This window comes from Chelonoidis abingdonii, chromosome 19 (assembly GCF_003597395.2).
Source record: "Chelonoidis abingdonii isolate Lonesome George chromosome 19, CheloAbing_2.0, whole genome shotgun sequence".
NCBI classification, from domain to species: Eukaryota; Metazoa; Chordata; order Testudines; family Testudinidae; genus Chelonoidis; species Chelonoidis abingdonii.
The window spans coordinates 8,549,700-8,569,293 of record NC_133787.1 but is presented as its reverse complement, the minus strand read 5'-3'; the positions used below and the strand labels follow the sequence as shown (position 1 = coordinate 8,569,293).

The 19,594-nt window shown below is 41.0% G+C and overlaps 1 protein-coding gene across 9 annotated transcripts in view; it reads right to left on the bottom strand.

The window, feature by feature from the left end:
* Positions 1 to 19,594, bottom strand: part of PHAF1 (phagophore assembly factor 1) — a 49,026-nt gene that overhangs the window by 15,820 nt on the left and 13,612 nt on the right. For all 9 annotated transcript variants that reach the window (XR_004374410.2, XR_004374411.2, XR_004374412.2 and 6 more), the window contains 5 exons: positions 13,529 to 13,572; positions 10,595 to 10,674; positions 6,742 to 6,836; positions 2,695 to 2,792; positions 121 to 233 (listed from right to left, as the gene is read on the bottom strand). Coding sequence is in view for 6 of the 9 variants with exons in the window: in XM_032785762.2 (XP_032641653.1) it covers positions 121 to 233; positions 2,695 to 2,792; positions 6,742 to 6,836; positions 10,595 to 10,674; positions 13,529 to 13,572 (430 nt within the window). In the remaining 3 variants the exon portion in view is untranslated. The remainder of the gene's footprint in view (positions 1 to 120; positions 234 to 2,694; positions 2,793 to 6,741; positions 6,837 to 10,594; positions 10,675 to 13,528; positions 13,573 to 19,594) is intronic.

Genomic DNA, 19,594 nt, shown 5'->3' with positions numbered 1-19,594 from the left:
AAATATTGTGAAACCCACCTATGAAAATACAATAAGCTAGCTAACACATATTTCATTCAAATTTGCCCCTCCTTTCCTGACTAAAAGTGAGGACAACACAACATCTGTTCTTAGTAATACCTGCAGTGAGTAAGCGGAGCCGTAAACCTGAGGGTCCAGTTCCATCTCTCAGAACATCAACGTTCTCTGCATACACGTTACCAAGGAAACAGCTGAGGGGCATGAGAGGAGCCCTGGAAGAGTTAGATCAGATATAACAAAAACAAACACTGGAAATGCTTAAGCTTAAAATTTTCTGCTAACTCTCCAATGACAGAAGCTAGTACAAAACATTGAAGCAAAGCATATTAGCATTGACATGGGAGAGCCTAGCTCACCTGGAATGAAGGGGCTGAAGTGACTTTTGAGATACTCAACTTTAGACAATGCGAGCTTTTTTAGAGCCTTGTTAAGCAGCACAATAAATAAAAATGCAACATGAAAGATTGGATCCTTTACTAATTAAAAACCACTTCAAAAGGATCTCGAAATTACAGCAGCTGCATCCAGTCCTTGGACTTTACAATTATATATCTCATATTATACCAGAACATATTGTTTCAGACAGTTTTTGGTTTCAAATGTATTTCTTGTGAAAATAAGAGCCATATTGTGCTTATACATGTTTAACTCACAGCTGCTGCTAGAACTAAACAACATCTGTGTGCAATGGGGAGGTTTCCAGACATCACACTGCCAGCACCTCTCACTCTTCAGCTCTAGTATTCCCGTTAGTCCAGTCCTGGACCATTCCTGAATACAGATGGCCGATCGTTCTGATTTCTGCAGTGGTTTGTTGATGTGAGTTAGCATCTAAAGTCTATTTTAAGATCATAAAACACATGTCTCCTAGTCCATAGATTTTAACTGATTCATGTTGTCATGTGTCACCATTTCTAAATTTCAAGGTATCTGAATTATTTTAAAGGGGCATCATCAGCATGAACTCTAGACAATTAACATTTTTTGAGGGAGTTTAAGCTGCACCATCTGTTCCTCAGTTCACTTGCCAATTTTCCTTTTGAAATCTCTTTCAGTTATAATCACCTAATTAACTCAACAGTAGCAGGTAAGGAATTTACAGAAAGGCAATATACTTTTAAGAGAGTATGTGTACTCGCCTTAAAGTTATTTTTTCCCAATAATGTGAATTTTTCTGTGCCTGGGTGAATACATAACTTGCCTGTGAGCTGAGGCTTTTACACATGCACGCATATATTAAAACCCACCATGCCACAGATGGGTGCAGGAAACCTTTTCCAAAGCACTTGATTCTAATTAGACTACAATGTCCATATGAATAAGGTTCATTATAACGTATCCCCTTCTTTTGCTCATTAATCCACAAGTGTGTTAGTCTTCCCCTGGCATTAATAACAATACTTTCTTTAGCAAAACAAATGGCGTTATCTGTGTTGGTATGTATATGTATGCGGAGAAAGCAAAAATTTACAGAAATCCCTTTGTTTCCCGTCTTGTCTAAGAAATCCCCAGGAAGAAAAATACTTTCAGAAATACTGAACCTTGAAGTAATGGTAACAGTACGATATTGCTTAACATGGAACAATGAAATGCAATGTCATATATGAATGTAATAGTTCATTCAGATAGGAAAAAGACACAAGGATTCATTCTCCTGTTGATAAGGGATTTACACAAGTAACTCCCATTCGTACTCACGGGAGTTAGACACACAAATCCCTTGAGGATCAGTGGAAAGGAAATGGCACATTATTCATATGCTAAATGAGCACAGAGACTGGTATTTTATTATTTCTATTGCAGTAAAGCTTAAGGGCCCTCATCAGAAATTGTGGTCCCATTGACCCTACAAACAAACAGCAAAAATCTTGTTCCTTGCCCCAGTCAGCTTGACTTAGCTAAATAAAGGGCATTAGTGTACAAGCAAAGTGTGTAAGTACAGTGGCTTTTCCAAATACAGCTCATATCCTCATCTTGGAGCATGTAACCTCACTCTTGGAGAAGAGTTTCCTTCAGTCTCACTTGTTTCTTCCATACTACCCCACCTATCCTCCGAACTTAATTTTGATCTTAGTTGATTTAGGGGTTGTCTACATTGCACCGAAGTGAGGACTATAAGGGGTGTGAATTGCAGAGCGGTGGGAATTGCTTAGCTCTAAACTGCCCCATATGGACGCTGCTGGCGTGAACTAAAAAAGTACCTAGTTCATGTTAACATACTCCTGTTTGAAAGAGGATTAAGTTAACGTGAACTAGGTACGTTTTCGTTCATGTCAGTAGCATCCACATGGGGCAGTAAGTCCAACACTTGCATGCACTCTGCAGTTCACATCACAGTAGTCTGCACTGCAGCACGCTGTACACATAGACTTAGATTAGTGCAACTAATCTAAATGGATTTACACCAGATTCACACCAGTGTAAATCAGATCAGAATTTAGCCTTGTTTCATAGGACAGTATGGCTCTGTGCGCAACATCTAGAAATATTTGAAGAAGCATTACTACAAAATGATGTATTTGGCATCATCCAGAAAAAGGAACAAATGGAACTAGACACTGCATTTCTTATACATTTGGCATTCATATAAGTCTAAACAAATAAATACACGTGAAGGAGAAAAAAACATTTTAGATATTGGTTAACCACCTTTGATAATTCAGCTATACATACTTCGTATCCTGCAGGCTGTTTCCATTGTAGATGTACATACGTTTCACAGTTGCACCATGGGGAATTTGCAGAGAAGCTAGGCCATGGGCAAAGTTAGGCTGTGGATATATAAAAACATTCTGACTATTATATATTGTATAATAAACATATACATTGCTCTAAAAACACCCATTTCCATTTAAAATATTGCACCACACAACTGTATTTGTAAACACAGACTGTACATCTCTAGTTATAGTTAACTTGAATGTCTGTACACTACAACTGCAGGAGAAAAAGTCACTGGAAAATACTTGCTTGCACTGCATTGTTTGTTGATGCTCATGGTGGGGTGGAAATGCTCAATTATTTTAACTACCCTCTGCAAGATAGCTGTAATTTTTCAGTTACCTAACAGAAGCCACACATATACCCAAGACACTCTAGTTCAAGACTAGTGTTTGAAAAAGTTTACTGGCTCTGAAAGCATTAGTTCTGGTATGCTACAGTATTTATGGCACTGGAAAATTGTACATGTGGGTGACACATTTTTTTTTTTTAAATCTTATCAATCTTTTATATTATTCATGCTTGCTTTCTGAAACCTGTTAATTGTTCCCCAAAAATTTAAGAATTAATGCTTGTACCTCTGCTGGTTTTGAGAATGCCTTTGTCAGAGAAAATACTTTGACTTACCTGGTTCTTTTCAGTATTCTTTTCTTATCCAACCCTTCCAACACAATTCAATGTTATTTATGTACGGATAATTTTTACAATGATTTTAAAATCTTGTTATTAAAAAAGAGTGGTGCGCAAGAAGGAAATCTGATACTGTCCTAAGTGAATCTGTTTATAGGTATGCATACTGAACATACAGCTCACCTATACAAGAGTCCTGTGGCACCTTATAGACTAATAGACGTATTGGAGCATGAGCTTTTGTGGGTGAATACCCACTTCGTTGGATGCATACAAGGTTGTCTCTGCAACACTATTCAAACACACACTACTAACTTTGGAAAGGAAAATAATTTGTCGTGCTACTTTGTTCCCTGGCATAGCATACAGACACAGAAACAACACACACTGAAAAAATAACTATGCAAAAGAGTCTCCTACTTTAACTGGTTTACTCCAATAGGACCTCACCTAAACTAAACACATCAACGTTTTTTAATATGAAAAAATATTTTGTAAGAAAAAACAGGAAACGTAACAGGAATAACTGACCTTCCACTATACCTCTATTATTTCACACACTGTTTCCTTTCTAGCCTAATTAGTCCTAACAATCTGGAAGTCTAAGACAAGGGGAAACCAAATTAATAGTATTTAAGGAAAATGACAGTCAATGTCATTTTAATATGTTCAGTCTCTAGTCATTTCTAAATACAAACAAACTTCTTGTTTGCCTTTTGACTATACTGAGCCGAGGTTTTCATTGTGTTTTCCCACAAGGAAGTTTACAGGTGTTTTTTACCCAACGTGCATCAAAAGTTAGAAGTGTTCTTTACAATATGTAGTAGGACTTTGCAACAGACATAACATTCATTGCTTTGTGAGGTCTTTCTGGATTTCCACACAATCATTCCTAATCTGCAAACAAACAACTGTCAAGTGCAGATTTCACTACCTCACTGTTCAACCACTTTTCCAGGATGTTTCAATGGGGGGACTCCATTGTTGATCTCCTTCCATGCTGATCATTTTTGTTTTCTATCTCTACAACAATTTATAATCTATGGAAGAACTTTACCTCTTATCAGAAGAAAACTTAGGAACCATAATAGCCTCTCGTGAGTAACTTTGTGAAAGGCTTTGAAAGTAAAAATCAATTCTAGCTTCTATTTTGGAGACTCCTGTTAAAGAACTCTAATAGTGTTGAGAGGCACAATTTTCCCACTCAAGACATGCTCTTATTATGTGTTTTGTAACTATCCTTAATTATTTTTCCAGTCAGTCAGCCAAAGTTGGTACTGAAATAAGATGCATAGGTCTGCAATGGTTAAGATCTTTCCTAACAGCTCTTTTTAAAAAAAATATAGGCACAACATTGGCTATTCTCCAGTCTCTTGGTATAATACCTGATAAAAATAAAATCTTTCATTAAGCAGTTCAGACAGCTCATTCTTACAGAACTCTTGGGTGAATACCATCCGATCCTGCTGGCGTACTGCAATTTAGTTTCTCAATTTGTTCCAGTGCTTTTTTTTGACACCTCATTTGCTGACACTATCTTAATTATCTGCAAAGAATACCTTTTGGGTAGGTATCTCCCAATTCTCTTACTTGTTGAAGACTCATACAAAAGTCATTAAGCTTCTTGGCAATGCCCTTAACCTCTAAATCAGGGGTCTCAAACTCAATTTACCTTAGGGCTAGTGCCAGTTCTCAAAACCTCCCAGCGGGCCAATAATGTCACTCATGCCAACCAGAACCTGCTCTCCAAAACTCCCCCCGCAACTCTGCCTCCGCCTGCCTAAGGTTCTGGGAGGGAGTTTGGGTAGGGGAGAAGGTCTGGGGTAGGGGATTAGGGTAGTGGCTCTGGGAGGGAGTTTGGGTGCAGAAGGGCTGAGAGGTTGGGTTCTGGGAGGGAGTTTGGTCAGGGAGGGGGTCTGTGGTGCAGGCTCTGAGATGGAGTTTGGGTGCTACATGCAGGTTCTGGGCTGGGGCAGGGGTGCAGGAGGAGGGGGTGGAGTTGCAGGCTCTGGGAGGGAGTTTGGGCGTGGGAGGGGGTGTGTTGGAAAGGGGTGCGTTGGAAAGGGGTGCAGGCTCTGGGAGGGAGTTTGGGGGCTGGGGGTGTAGAGAGGGGGTGAGGCTCTGGGAGGAAGTTTGTGGGCAGAAGGGGGTATGTGGGAAGGGGGTGTAGGCTCTGGGAGGGAGTTTGGGGGCTGGAGGGGGTATGTGGGGCAAGGGTGGGGGTACAAGCTCTGGGAGGGGTTCGGGGGTGCAGCACTTAACTGAGGTTCCAAGGTGGGGTGGGCTGGGGGGTCTCCGTGCGCTGCTGCCCCCAGGCACTGCCCCTGCAGATTCTTATTGGCTGTGGGGGTGCTCGGAACAGGGGCAGCCCATGGAAGCACAGCCCCTCCCCAAGGCTGCAAGGAGGGGCCGGCAGCCACTGGAGCGAACAGGCGGATGCCGCTCAGCTCCGCTGTGCTGTTGGGGCCCTTGGGGAGGAGTGCTCAGGGGTGGCAGGTGGGGGCAAGGGAGAGACCCACGGGGGCTGGGAGTTTGAGACCCCTACCCTAAATGCTCTCTCTACACATAGCTGGCCTACTGATCTAGGAATTTGCTGATATAATGAGAACATATGCCACTATATTGGCTAACCTATGCTCCCCCTTTTCCAGTTCTTGTCACGGAATCCAACACTGTACAATATGCATTGCCTTTAGGTGATGAGAATGGATCACACAATAGAGGGTATTTTCATTAACACAGAAGTGAGTTATACATATGCCTCCATTAGCATTACCACAGTAGGTCTGAGCTTGCTTTCGGTGAAGTCAGTGTTATATCTGCCACCAGCTTCAATGGATATAGGATTAGGCCCATTTAAGCATTTAGTAACCCATCAAAACATTTAGTGAATAAGGAAACCTACATAGCATAACACACGTAATTTTGATGTCCAGACTCTCCTATCTAGCAAGTGTATTTTATGCACTCTGTTCTAATTAGCTGCACAATCACTTTGGAGGAATTCAAACAGAATTTATAGATCGTTTGAGATTAACTGAAATATTTTAGATATTAATTGGGTGTTCACATTTGAGAAGCAAACTTTAGAGATTCTGCTCAATAATGAAAATGCTATTCCCTATTAGTTTTGGAAGCAAATCTTCCAACCACACCCTTCTGCTAAAAGCCAGGCATGATCTTTGGCTCTGAAATGATTACGCTCAAGGTAAGAAAATGGGTCAGAGCACAATTTAAGATTTAAATTTCATCCAAATGAAGGTTTTGTTTTGCTTGCAGGCAAGGCAGACTATAGATGACATTTTGCAATGGTTACAAAGACAAAAAACAAACAAGCAGAGTATCTATTAACTAAGAATGATTCCTAACCTCGTACTTTGGAGTTTCAGCCCATGAGTCCAATTGAAAAGAAAAAGACAGTCCTCTGAAATTGAGGTGGAAGAGTTGTTCAGCTGAGTTGTACACTGCAAAAAGAAAGAAAATGGAATTACAGAAACAGACAGTAATTTCTCTAGTTCAGATCTAGCAGCACTATCTATCACTTCAGTCTGCTGTTTCTGCACGCTCCTGATCCAGCAAAATATCCGAGAAGAATAAAATATCATGACATGATATGGAATTTTAAGGTCTCACATCGCAGCAACGTTCCCTGTAAACCACTTGCACACTGAACAACCTTGAATATATCGTATGTCACAAATCTTGCTGCTCAGCCCCCAGGTCAGGGGACAGGCACTCAACTACACCCCCTACAACAAACACGATGGCAAGAGGGTTGACTCCAGACCATGTAAATTCCAGGCCATGGCAAGGAAGAGGCTTCATGTGAGATTTTGCTCACTATCATGAGAGGAGGAAGGTTCCCATGGTTACAGGGTACATGCCAGTGAGAGGCAGCGCGTCACTTGCTTCTTCCCCTACTTTGCAAGAAGACAAGTTCCCTGTCACAGAACAACTTCAAGTCCATCTGGGCCTGCTGCCCTCAGGAGCTCCAGAGACCCCAGGAGCAGAAGCTGTATCCTCCTCTTATTTTTCCCAGGGACCCTGCCAACCAGAACCTGGCCCCATCATACACATTCCAGGCAAGACCAACGCCCTAGGAACTGTCCTTACAGCTCCTCCTACCACATTCCCCCTTAGTGGCCCCTCACACACACACACACCCAGCTCCCTGAGAATCCTCCCTAAATTACCCAAAGTGACTCTCCTTGGGTATCCTCCCTCCTCTCTCTCAAACACTCTAAATACTCCCCACCATATACACTGGCAGCGCTGGTGGTGGGGTTGATTCCGCCTCCAGGATCCCTTTCGTTCCATGGGGCTGAGCAGAGAGGACGCGCCCTTCCTACCCATGGCCCCCCAGGCTCTCCCCCTCTCTGTGCTCCCCCCACTGGTGCTCAGGCTTATGTGCTCTCCTGACAGTCTATATCATGCAAAGCCAGAAGGTCTTGATCTCTAAGGTGGGTAGGGACTGGATCTTCCTCATTGTTCTGGGGCTACTCATGGCACTGGTGAACAGGAATTGGCCCTGGGGTGTGCACTGTCAGGTATGCTTTCAGCCGGGGAACAGAGTCTGAGGGGTGGGAGGGATAGGGATACAGATGCCAGCCAGGGAATTGGCCCTGGGGTGTGCACAGTCAGGTATGGTTTCAGCCGGGGAATAGGGTCTGGAGGGGTGGGAGGGATAGGGATACAGGTGCCAGCCAGGGGAGCAGGGCCTGAAGGAGGAGGTGGTGCCTGACTGTGGTGTCCCCCATATTTTTTTTTCAAGTCTTCTTACACTGAACTAACTTGCTGCTGCGTTGCTACAACTGTATACAGCACATTCCACGTTTCCAGTTGCCTACTCCTCTGGCTGACACCATACCAGCTACCTCACCCAGCCTCAGGACCTGCTCCCTAAAATGCATCCATTTGCCCAAGGACAAAAATATTGTGCAGTGGTGTTTGTAGCCCACTCAGGCCAAAGACAATCTACAGGGAACTCTGCATCACAGTAAACAAATAAGTGAAGTGTCTCAAAACAGGGAGTGGAGAAGAAGGTAATGCTTTAATAGGGAAGTCAAGACATCTTAAGTAGTAATATATAAAGATAAATAATTAAAGAAATGGCTATCCAAGACTCTAAGCACTCTAACACATTAACAATACAAATAAATCTCAATAGCATTAAAGTAGTTCATTCAACAGGAACTCAGCCAGTCAGTCACCAGTCCCAACCCCCCCAACATCCGCCTTCCCATCCCTTCTTCATTAAAGGAAGCATGACCGTGGCCCTCTACAAAATCTCTATTAAACAGACATTTTTCACTGGGCCCAAATGGTTATTAAATTCACTACGTTGAACCAGGGATGTGCGTTTGTTTGTATACACCCATTCTAGAGTCTCAGGGCCTTCACAGTGTTACAGCTTGATTTATATACAGAAAATCAAGGACATTCACAGTGTAAAGGCTACAACTCTTCCAGCCTTCACTTACTCCAATTTGGTGTATCCAATTACTGCAGGGTCTCTATCCAATTATATCCCTGGCACCATTACATGGTTAAAGTAATATAACTCAATACAGATCCTGTAGAGCCTCCAAAAAGCTGCTGGCAGAGCGGTAACACTGCAAGAGATGGGGATATACATCCTCACACACCACAGAGTGTCTTGGTACTAGCCAATGGAGAACCAGTCTGGAGTGTGGCCAAAAGAGACATGAGAAAAGATGCCCAAATGGTATTTTGCCTATTCTGACATAAGCCTCAGTCCCCAGTTACGGGAGGAATTATTTCACAGTTATGGCTGCACTCGGTTTTGATTGTCCAAGGCCTCTCCCCAACAGGTAATTCAACTCTAGTTACCCTTTGCCCTGGGAGTTGCAGGAATCATTGTTTCTTTTCATCACCTATCAAAAACACTGGGTAATATACTTCTGTTCTCTTGGATTTCCCTTTTCTGCAGTGATTCTATACAGTAGAAGGTTGGGTAAACAATCAAGAAAGGAGCAAGTGAGAATAAACTATCAAGAATACAAAAGGGCAACCTTGTGAGATAGAAGTTCTGAAGTGGGTATTGGGTCCATTTGGGGAATCTGTCTGTTTATAGCCTGTACTTTATTTCTCCCCATTTCTTCTGTACACTGATTGTGTGGGAATGGGTGACAGGGGATGGATCACCTGATAATTACCTGTTCTGTTCATTCCCTCTGGGGCACCTGGCACTGGCCACTGTTGGAAGACAGGATATTGGGCTAGATGGACCTTTGGTCTGACCCAGTAGGGCCATTCTTATGTTCTTATGTGTTTGTGTTAATAAATTAGAATGCCACACCTTGAAGTCAGTGAGATTCATGCTGGGAGCGCTGCGGATCCTGCTGACCACATCACATGACAATGTGGTCTGTTTACATGGATCCAGTGACACCTGTGCAGGTGCTCAGAAGGTCTGGCTGCTGTTCCAATCTCCAGACTGGAGAGTTGCCATAATGAACTACTGAAACAGTCCGGTGTTCTTATCCTGGTTTGGGGGGCATCTCACTCCCCACCGACTTTTCTGTATTTATCCATAGTCCAGTTAACCAGGCACTGAGACTTAGGACATAACTACGCAAACATTTAGTGAGTGGCAAGCTCAGGTATATATATCTACAGCACTCCAGCACACTGCCTGCATGGACTTGATGATGCACAATAAATGTTCGCAACGGAACAGTGACATACTGTTGCTTGAAGCTTGTAGTGTGCATCAGCAGGATGGCCACGGACAGTTAGTGCACGGTATGCCAGAGCTTTACACCCCAATTTGCTGCACAGTAAGCGTTTGTGTAGACATGGCCTGAGAAAATTCTCTCTCCACCTAAACTAGACAAGAATAAAAGAAAAAACCTTAAAAGTTCCTTGTTATTGTGGGTTCAAGTGAGCCCATTAATGCTACGTGAACATATTATTATCAGGCCACATATATTTCACATTATTTTAGTCACCTAAGTAAGCCACCTTCAAATTTAAATATAATGGGAATATCTTGTAAAGTATAAGAATGTGACAACTCTCTGAAAAACAACATAATTCATTTCAATTAAGATCAGAAGGCTTTATCGGCTTCTCATATGAAAACATGGCATATTCTTTAGAACAGTTTGTCATTCTTAATGTTAACCAAGAGATGAATTCATTCGGATGAAGCTAGTAAGTGAAGTTTACTTGTGATGATCTCAGAAATACCACAGCCTACCTCCTGGATGTGTTGCTCCAAACGATTGATCAATCTGTTCTATGGTTGGAGCAATTGCCTGAGAGTTAAAATGGACACCACTGAAAAAGAAAATGAAAGCCACTGAATCATCATTAAGGAGCGGGCTATTAGTTGGAGTTCATTAGTTAAAATCATTTAACTACAAAAATAAGAATGCTCAGAAAACTCATTTTTCAAGGGAAAATTATGTTACATTTATCTCACATAGCAATCTAATACCAGAGAAAACACCTCATGTTTTAACAAGATAAGGAGAATTAAATCCTGTATATACTCGTTCATTAGCTTGTTCGTTTACAAGCCGACCCCCCAAAATGGTTAGGTAAAAATAGCAAAAACTGTATGACCCTTTCATAAGCCGACCCTATATTTCAGGGGTTGGAAAACTTTGGCTCCTGGCCCATCAGGGTAAGCCACTGGCGGGCCGGGACGTTTTGTTTACTTGGAGCGTCTGCAGGCATGGAGCCCCTCAGCTCCCAGTGTCCGCAGTTTGCCGTTTCCAGCCAATGGGATCTGTGGGAAGTGGCACGAATCGTGGCCACAGGGAGCTGAGGGGCTCCATGCTTGCAGATGCTCCAGGTAAACAAAACGACAATGTATTAGATATTCAATTCAGTGATTCCATAGAGTTTAAAATCAACAAACTTTGGTGTAGACCCATTTATAAGCCGACCTCCACTCTTTGATGTGTCACTTTTTTACCAAAAACATTTGGCTTATGAATGACTATATACGGTATACTTCGGGGTCACTCACTTTGTTGCTTCTGTCAGCCAAGCTAACTGCACATACTAGGGGCTCCCTCAAGCCACCCTCCCATTTCCTTCTATTTTAGGAGGTTCCCTGCAACCCTCTATCCTCTCCCTCATGCCAGGGGCTGTGTGTGTCCCCATTTTCCCCCAGGTAGTGTTACTTTGTACCCTTCCCCCATTCCCCCATGTCAGTGTCCACCATTCTCATTCTCCTTTTTTCTCTTTTTCAGGATGTCAACATTTGTATACCACCTGGGAGGATGGACAGATCTAAGATGAGAGGTTCTATTCAAGATTCACTGTAACGGGAATTGATTGGAGGCTAAGTTAGTGTTCCATCTAAACAGAGAAATGCCAGCAAGTTGAGTTTTTGGCCTCACAAGCTCAGCCAAAAAACTATATGAATTTTTTGTAACAGAAGGGAAATAATTCTTAAAGCCAAATTCTATTCTTTGTTACTCCTTCATAACTCTACTGATGTCAGTGGAGTTACTCTGAATGAGTATCAGGAGTAAGGAAACAGGGTTTGGCCCTTAGACTTCTATAAAAAGATAATACGAGATTTATAAAATCAGACTCTGCCTTCATACACATAATATGAAAACTTCCCAAATCCACGAATTGCAGCTATTTTAAGTTTTGCTCTGTTGAGAAGAATTTGACCCTGCTTTCATCATTTGATACCACTGCTTGGGGGTTAGACTAAATTTCCCTTGCGGTCCCTTCTAACCCTATAATTCCATGATTGCTACAAAAAATTTGGAAAGAAGGGTATTACAGCCATTTTCCATAACAAAGAGGTTTTAAGGGACAGCCACATGGGAAAGCGAGCACTGATCTCTTTTCAAAAAAGATCTTTCAGTTAAATTGAACTATTGCAAACATCTGCGGGTATTTCTACAATCACTCTGTGTACGCAGCTTCCCAACCTTCAACTCCCATTACAAAAAAGTCTTGATAAATTCTGTTTCAGGTTCAGCCCTGGAGCTCAGAGGAAAAATATAGACAATGACAATTCCATACTCATAAGGTGGGCTTTTGAGAATAAGAAAAAGATATACTTTTGATTTTATCAAAGAAATTCTGCCTTTGGCTTGCATAAACCATTTCAATAGTATGTCCACTAAAATATTTCACAAGGATCATTTTTTATTATAACTAACCTTTGATAATTATGGGATGCAGGCTTTCTAAAAAAAACTACATATAATACCACATACTGTATGTGGCAGTGGGTTGCTGTTCAGTTTATTTTACCTAATTAACATTCCCTACTACCACATTTACACTTGCAAAATAATCAGTGAATAGAACACACAAGATGAAAAATGGTGGCAACCAGAAAAAAGCGATTCCCAGAAAAATGGGAGTCATTGCCAGTCACTAACACAAGCACTATATACCACCCAGACTTCTACATTCACCTAATACATCTCCAAATAACTCTCATAATGCATGTCTGTGTGGAATATAAAACCTCAACTGTATTGTGTAAGCCTTCTTTTCTCTCCCTTGCCTGAAGTCATATCTGCCCCTAGATTTTACGGGTCCTTGAGGGAGGGTCTGAAACTTTATTTGTAAAGGTCCATGTCCATCTTTCGTGCTACATATACATGTTTAATAATATGATAAGCTGAGAACAGAAAGTCTAAAAACCTTAGAAGAAACAGGGGATTGGTAATGTACACAGGGAATATGCTTAGAAATGTTATCTGAATTTTGTTCTCACTGTTAGAGTAGCATATAAATAATTGAAAGCTCTTCCCCAGCTAAACAGAATAATTATAATAAGCATAAGCAACAAAATACAGTATAACTGACCCAAACCAATCCTACTGGCACCACAAAACTAATGATCCAATATGCATCATGCCTACCAACCTTAAATACTTGGACTCTTGTTCAAAATGTACCCAAAACTCATTTCTGTTAAGAACATGTTCTTTAATTTGATATATTATGAGAATATCACCTATAATTTTTACTTCTAAATAATTAAATTAACTTCTGATGAAAAAATGTACAACTGTTTTCCTGAAGAGAAATTAATGAGACAAAAATTCAGTGCAGTCCAGTAATAATTATGACTGGAGTGAAAAAGAGATGGTAACTAATATATCATGTGTGACCCAATGGTACAAAGTAATCTTAAATCACTTACCAATATTTTAACTTCACCTTAGTCAAGTCATAAACTTCAATCACCTGAAAGACAGAAAATAGAAAAAATTATTGCAGTTCCACAGGAGTTTGAAATAGGATATTTAGGACAGACTACTGACCCAAGTTATTTCTGCAAGTTCACCTTCTCTAGTGGAAGTCTGTTTGGTTTTAACTGAATCAAGCCAGATTAGAGCAGTGGTGGGCAACCTGCTGCCCGTCAGGATAATCTGCTGGCAGGCCACAAGACAGTTTATTTACATTGACCGTCACAGGCACGGCCACCCGCAGCTCCCAGTGGCCACGGTGCACCATTTCGGCCAATGAGAGCTGGAAGAAGATGCGCGGGCTGCAGGGACTTGCTGGCTGATGCTTCCCGCAGCTCCCATTGGCCAGGAACGGTGAACCGCAGGCGGCCGTGCCTGTGGATGGTCAATGTAAACAAACTGTCTCGCAGCCCACCAGAGGATTACCCTGACGGGCTGTGTGCGGTCCGCAGGTCGCAAGTTGCCCACCACTGGATTAGAGACACAAGATGGGTGAGGTAATATTTTTTTGGGGGGCCCAACTTCTGTTAGCGAAAGAGACAAGCTTTTGAGTTACAAAGAGCTCTTCTTCAGGTCCTCAAGTTGGTCCAGTAAAAGATATTACCTCACCCATCTCGTGTCTCTAACATTCTGGGACCAAGATAGCTATAACAACACTGCAAACAAATCAAGATAGATTAGTGAGCATCAATTTTCAGCGTTTACCACAGTTCTAAAACAAGCATCAAAAAACCCCCAATCCTGTTAATGACTCTGCAAAGGTGGATCCCTGCACCTGCATGGAACCTGCTGACTTCAATGGGGATCTGTATGAATGGATCATTCTGGCAGATTGGGGGCTAAAGTAGTATCTACAGAGCAACTTCTTTTAAGCAATCTCTGAAGGAAGTGACAGTAAATGGTTACCGAATGCAGGTGGTCTCCTAATAGAAGTGCAGCAGACGTGCCACCAACACATTTGAAGATTCTTTGGGCTGGACTCCTCAGACTGCCTAAAAATGATGGTTCCTTGTACAGCTTTCACTATATTCAAACCTCTCTCATTTTTTCACTCAGCAAAGTGATTTGTGGCAGATATAAAAGTTTTAATTTTCAAAGTAAACACACAAGATGCCTAACCAAAGGCTTTAGGTGCTGTAACAGACACTTAAAATAGCCATCCATAAAGGGTAACAGCAGACCAGAGGCATAATAACTCTTAATATTTTTGTTTTATGTACATATCTTGTTTTTATTGAATTTAGAGAAGATCTCCTCAGAACCTCCACTATGAGGGCCTGAGCCTGCATATATTTTTGCAGACTCTTGCACCTAGATGGATTCCTGTTGATCTTGATGAGTCTCCTTGGGGAACAGGAATCTGCACTAATGGCTCCTGATGCTAGATTGGGCCTAAAGCAGATTTTCAGGGAATAAAAAAGGATTAAACTTGGCCCCCCTTCATTCCCGCAGACTTTCTCCTAAATTTAGATACCTTTCTTCCTGTGCCAGTAGCTGCAGAGAGAAAGAGAGAGGATGGTGTCTAACTGCTGTCGGAAAAACAGGGAGCCTTGTGCTGCCCTGGATAATCCTTCATGAAGCTTTAACAGAAGCCCTCCCTCTGTGGCTGGAGGAAACACGGCTGCGGACACAGGGTCATGGAGGATAAAGGGGAATCGCCCATCATAAGTAGTACTGAGAATTTTGGAGAGACTTTTAAAAACTCTACATATTGTGCTGCATATTAACTGAACACACATGGTTTTAAATTCATATGAATGCCACCAACCAAGAAGGAAGTCCTGTTTTAGTAATTTGTTTGGTGAATATCCCTGTATAAAATATTATAATGTACATTTAAAACTACATACAACATCCTGTATAATAAGTACTTCATGTTTAATTGTATACTATTGACACTTAAGAAAATGAAAATTTCCCCAAGCAAAATGACAAGTATATAGGAAAAAGCCAATACACTTTAGACAACTAAGAAGCTGAGTAGGAAACACATTTTTATTTGGTAAACTCAACTTCAAACAAACAAACAAACAAACAAACAAACAAACAAACCCCAATGAACAAGTATTTCTCTTCTGTCCATTAAAGCAAGTTTATATATAAATATAGTCATCCTAGTTCTGCTTCTTAAAATCCTGGACACTTTGTATTATTAGAATTTGGTTCAATTCTTCTAGATTGTCTGCTACGATCTAACAGATGCCCCAGTAAGAATGAAGATCATTTAAATGGCGTTATTGTGAGTCAGTACTGGTCCTATTTTTTATTTATTTTTTTCCAGATTCCATTTTCTTAAGTCCTCCACATGCTCTTATTTTGCACATGGACATCTCTGGAAGTGAGGGGAAAAAAATCTAGCCTAACCCAAGAATGGAAAAAACTCAGCAGCTTTTTATGAGTGCCGGAATCAAAGGCTGCTGCCTGGCTAAAACAATTCACGATCCAGGAATATAATAAAGGATGAATCAAAGAACACAGAAAGAGCACAGTCAGCTAAAGGAACTGTGTGTTCGGTAAATGAGCTCCAAGACAGCAAGAGGCATTGACAGCAGTCAAAAAAGTGCCAATTCATCATAAGTAGGTTTGACATGATTCAATTTTTTTTATTATTGCAATGGATGGCATTGATGTTTACTTTAATCACTTTTTACTTTTATAAATTTAAATTCTTGAAGTTGGGCAAAATTATGGCTTTGAAGCTTTTTCTCTTTTTTATTGATTTAAGTTTTCCCATTATGGGAGGAGTCAAACAATTATTGCATGACAGACACTGAGAATCAACAAGTTAAAGTTTTATAACCATTAAAACACAAGTTGTCAACATTGCATGTCAAAATATACTAAGTAAATATTCTTAAAAATCAAACTCCAATAAGATCTCAAGCAATATTTCTACTATGCCTCCGTAAATTTCAGTTATCACTGATGGAAATATTTTTTAACTGGTTTGTATGTTTACTGTGAAATTGACATTTACCAGTAAAAATCCAATTCTTCCAAGCCTAATCAAATTATCATCCCATTATTCAAACTCAAAATCTATTCCTGTCTAGCACACAATTATTAACTACAGGTAAGAGAAAGAAACAAGCTCTATTTTGGAACGTTTATAGATAATTATGCAGTCCAGCAATACCCAGTGCATTTACATAAACTCATAGTCATTGCAGACACACCCACTGAAGAAATACTGCAATAAGCCATAAGGCTAAGGCAGGACTTTTTAAAAACTAGCTTAGCTACTATTGACAAAACAACCATGGTATTTATTCCACTGCTCATAAAAGCAAATGTGTAATCAGCAGCATTCAAACCCAATTATTGATCAATCTCTGCATAATCAAGAAGCTTTTGGCTTGAATTTGAGAAAGATCAGTAGTTTAAACAATTTACTATAATCTAATATTAAAAGAATTTTAGAGCATTTACAGGTTGAATATTTAATACTTTACAGGGCTTGTAGAATTTGCAAGGCAACAGGAAAGGACAGCATAGTGGAAGTCTAGCTCCTTCCCTAGCTGAATGGGAGCGGGGGGTGGTGACAGGAGGATGGTACTTGGACTCATATTAGAGTGCTATCCCTAAAAGTTGGTCCAGGGCACCATGTTTCATTTCAGCCTCTGGGTAATACATGCAATAGACTTAAAGACCCCTGCATCCCTTTGGCTGCTGGAAGGTACAGAGAGGTCTCTTCCTACCCACACAGGCACAAAAAGCATGTCATGGATATTGCCACTATTCCCTTGGCCTCCTAACTCTGCCATTCTAACTTCCAGAAGCCTTTATTTCTTGTCATCTTCCGCATGACCAGCTCTAATAGCTACATACTATTCAAGTAACAGCAGAGTGAAGTGACATGATTTTTGTCAGTTTCACTGCTGAACTTAGGGTTCTGAACCATGGAGAAACTAACATGAACCATGCCATCTTTACAGCAGGTTTTAATAATCCCCACCTAAAACAAATTCTTTTTAAAACAAGTCTGATCACTCCACTAAGAAGTGATCTAAAATAAATGTGTGTGCACACACAGAATATGTCCCAAGTAGCTTTATAAATATCAGCTAAATTTCACAAAATATTATTATATCCTTTTATAATTGTGCAGTTTGCACAATTTACAACAGAACTGTTGACCATCTAAGATTAGAGACCAAAATGCATTTTTGCTGGACCACTAAACCAGATCAGTTTGTTTAACCCTGCTAATTTTAAACAAACAGGCTGTAGTAGGAGAATTTAAACACGTAAGAGTGAGGAAGAATAGCAGGGAAACTCCTGAATATGTGCTATTGGTATCCAAATGACATTGATCCCACCCTCTCAAAAACTGAAGTGAGAGATTTGGGGGTGGCGGGAGAAAAGGAGCTGCTTTATTCATTAAAAATGAGATTCAGAGGCTCAGTAAATGGCAGGAAACGCGATGTATAATTGAAGTGATTATTTCAGTCTTATCAAGCTCAGTTTCTTTAAAGAAATAATGCTACTGAAAAGAGTTTCTACGGTCAAGCAACAGCCCGCACTGGGAAAACGCAGCTCCTTCTGAAAAACAGCTTTAAAACATCCTGTTAATAACCCTAACGTCACTTTCGCTGTTTGAATATCAATAAGACTTCTGTTTTAAAGACAGCAAGATCCCATTAATACAGGAAGGATTTCATAAACAGAAGCCGCCACAATTCAATTATAAACTATAATCCGGCCCATTCTGAAGGAGGAAAAATATCTGACCACGTCTCATTTCATTTCCGTTGGCTCTTAATGGAAAATTAGTCTGAAAAATGCACATATTAACTTATTTTTAACATTTAAGGTATACTTCTAACAATTATAAAATATATGAATGCATAATGGTATTGAACTATAAAGAAATCTTAAATTTAGTTAAAATTAACAATTCAAATTACGTGCAATTCACAAATATTTAGTCCATTAGAATATCTTTTGCATTTCAATTGATTAACTTCTTCCCCTCAACCCTCTGTAGTGGCTTTACAGTGATTTTCTGTGCTCATGGGAAGTCTAAATTGAAAGCTGGGAGAGCACACTGTTCTACAAACAGTACAGCCATAGGTAGAAAAAACAAGGATCCATAGAGCAGCAGTTCTCAACCAGGGGTCCAGGGGCCCCTAGGGGGCCTCGGGCAGGTTTCAGGGGGGCCTCCAAGCAAGGCCAGCATTAGACTTGCTGGGGCCCAGGGCAAAAAGCCCAAGTCCTGCTGCATGGGGCTGAAGCCCAGGCCCCTGAGCCCCTCCACCCGGGGTTGAAGCTGAAGCCTGAGCAATGTAACTTCATGGGGGCCCCTGTGGCGTGGTGCCCCAAGCTTGCTACTTCCTAACGCCGCCCTGGCTTTTATATGCAGAAAAACATTTATTGCGTCACAGGTGGGCCATGGAGTTTTTATAGCAGTTTGGGGGGTCCTCAGAAAGAAAAAGGTTGAGAACCCCCGCCATATATCACCCTTAATCGTGGCTGGAAGGGTGATGTGAGGCACCCTCTCCTGGAGGAACCATTGTCAGAGTTGACACTGTAGATCACTAATCATGTTCACACAGTACTTCTGTTTTGTACAGGTGATGCCAAGTAGCATGTCAATTTGTGCCAAATGGGTAGGGGTTTTCTGTCTACACCTTGTCCACTAGAAACAGGATGTGGTAGGGTGTCACAAAGCTGTTTCAGAAAGACTACTGAACAGCCATCACTGATTCTTGGTCAGAATTTGGAACAGAACTTGAACTGGTGACTCAGTGAACGGCTCAGTACCCCACAACCAATACACAGCTACGGTGTTTTAATTAAGAAATCCTTTTTATTTTGTAATAACCTAATCACATCTCTACAGTTGCACACCTGTACTTGTCCATTTGCTTCGCTGAACCATGTCACCTCAATAGCAGCATTTTCTCTGTTTCTCTTAAATTCTATGAGTAGCGTAGATGTAACCAGCCTGTCTTCTAGCAAATGTGATGCAACTGCAAAGCATTCGTGGGAGATGCACCTCTTTGAGCACAGCATTACTT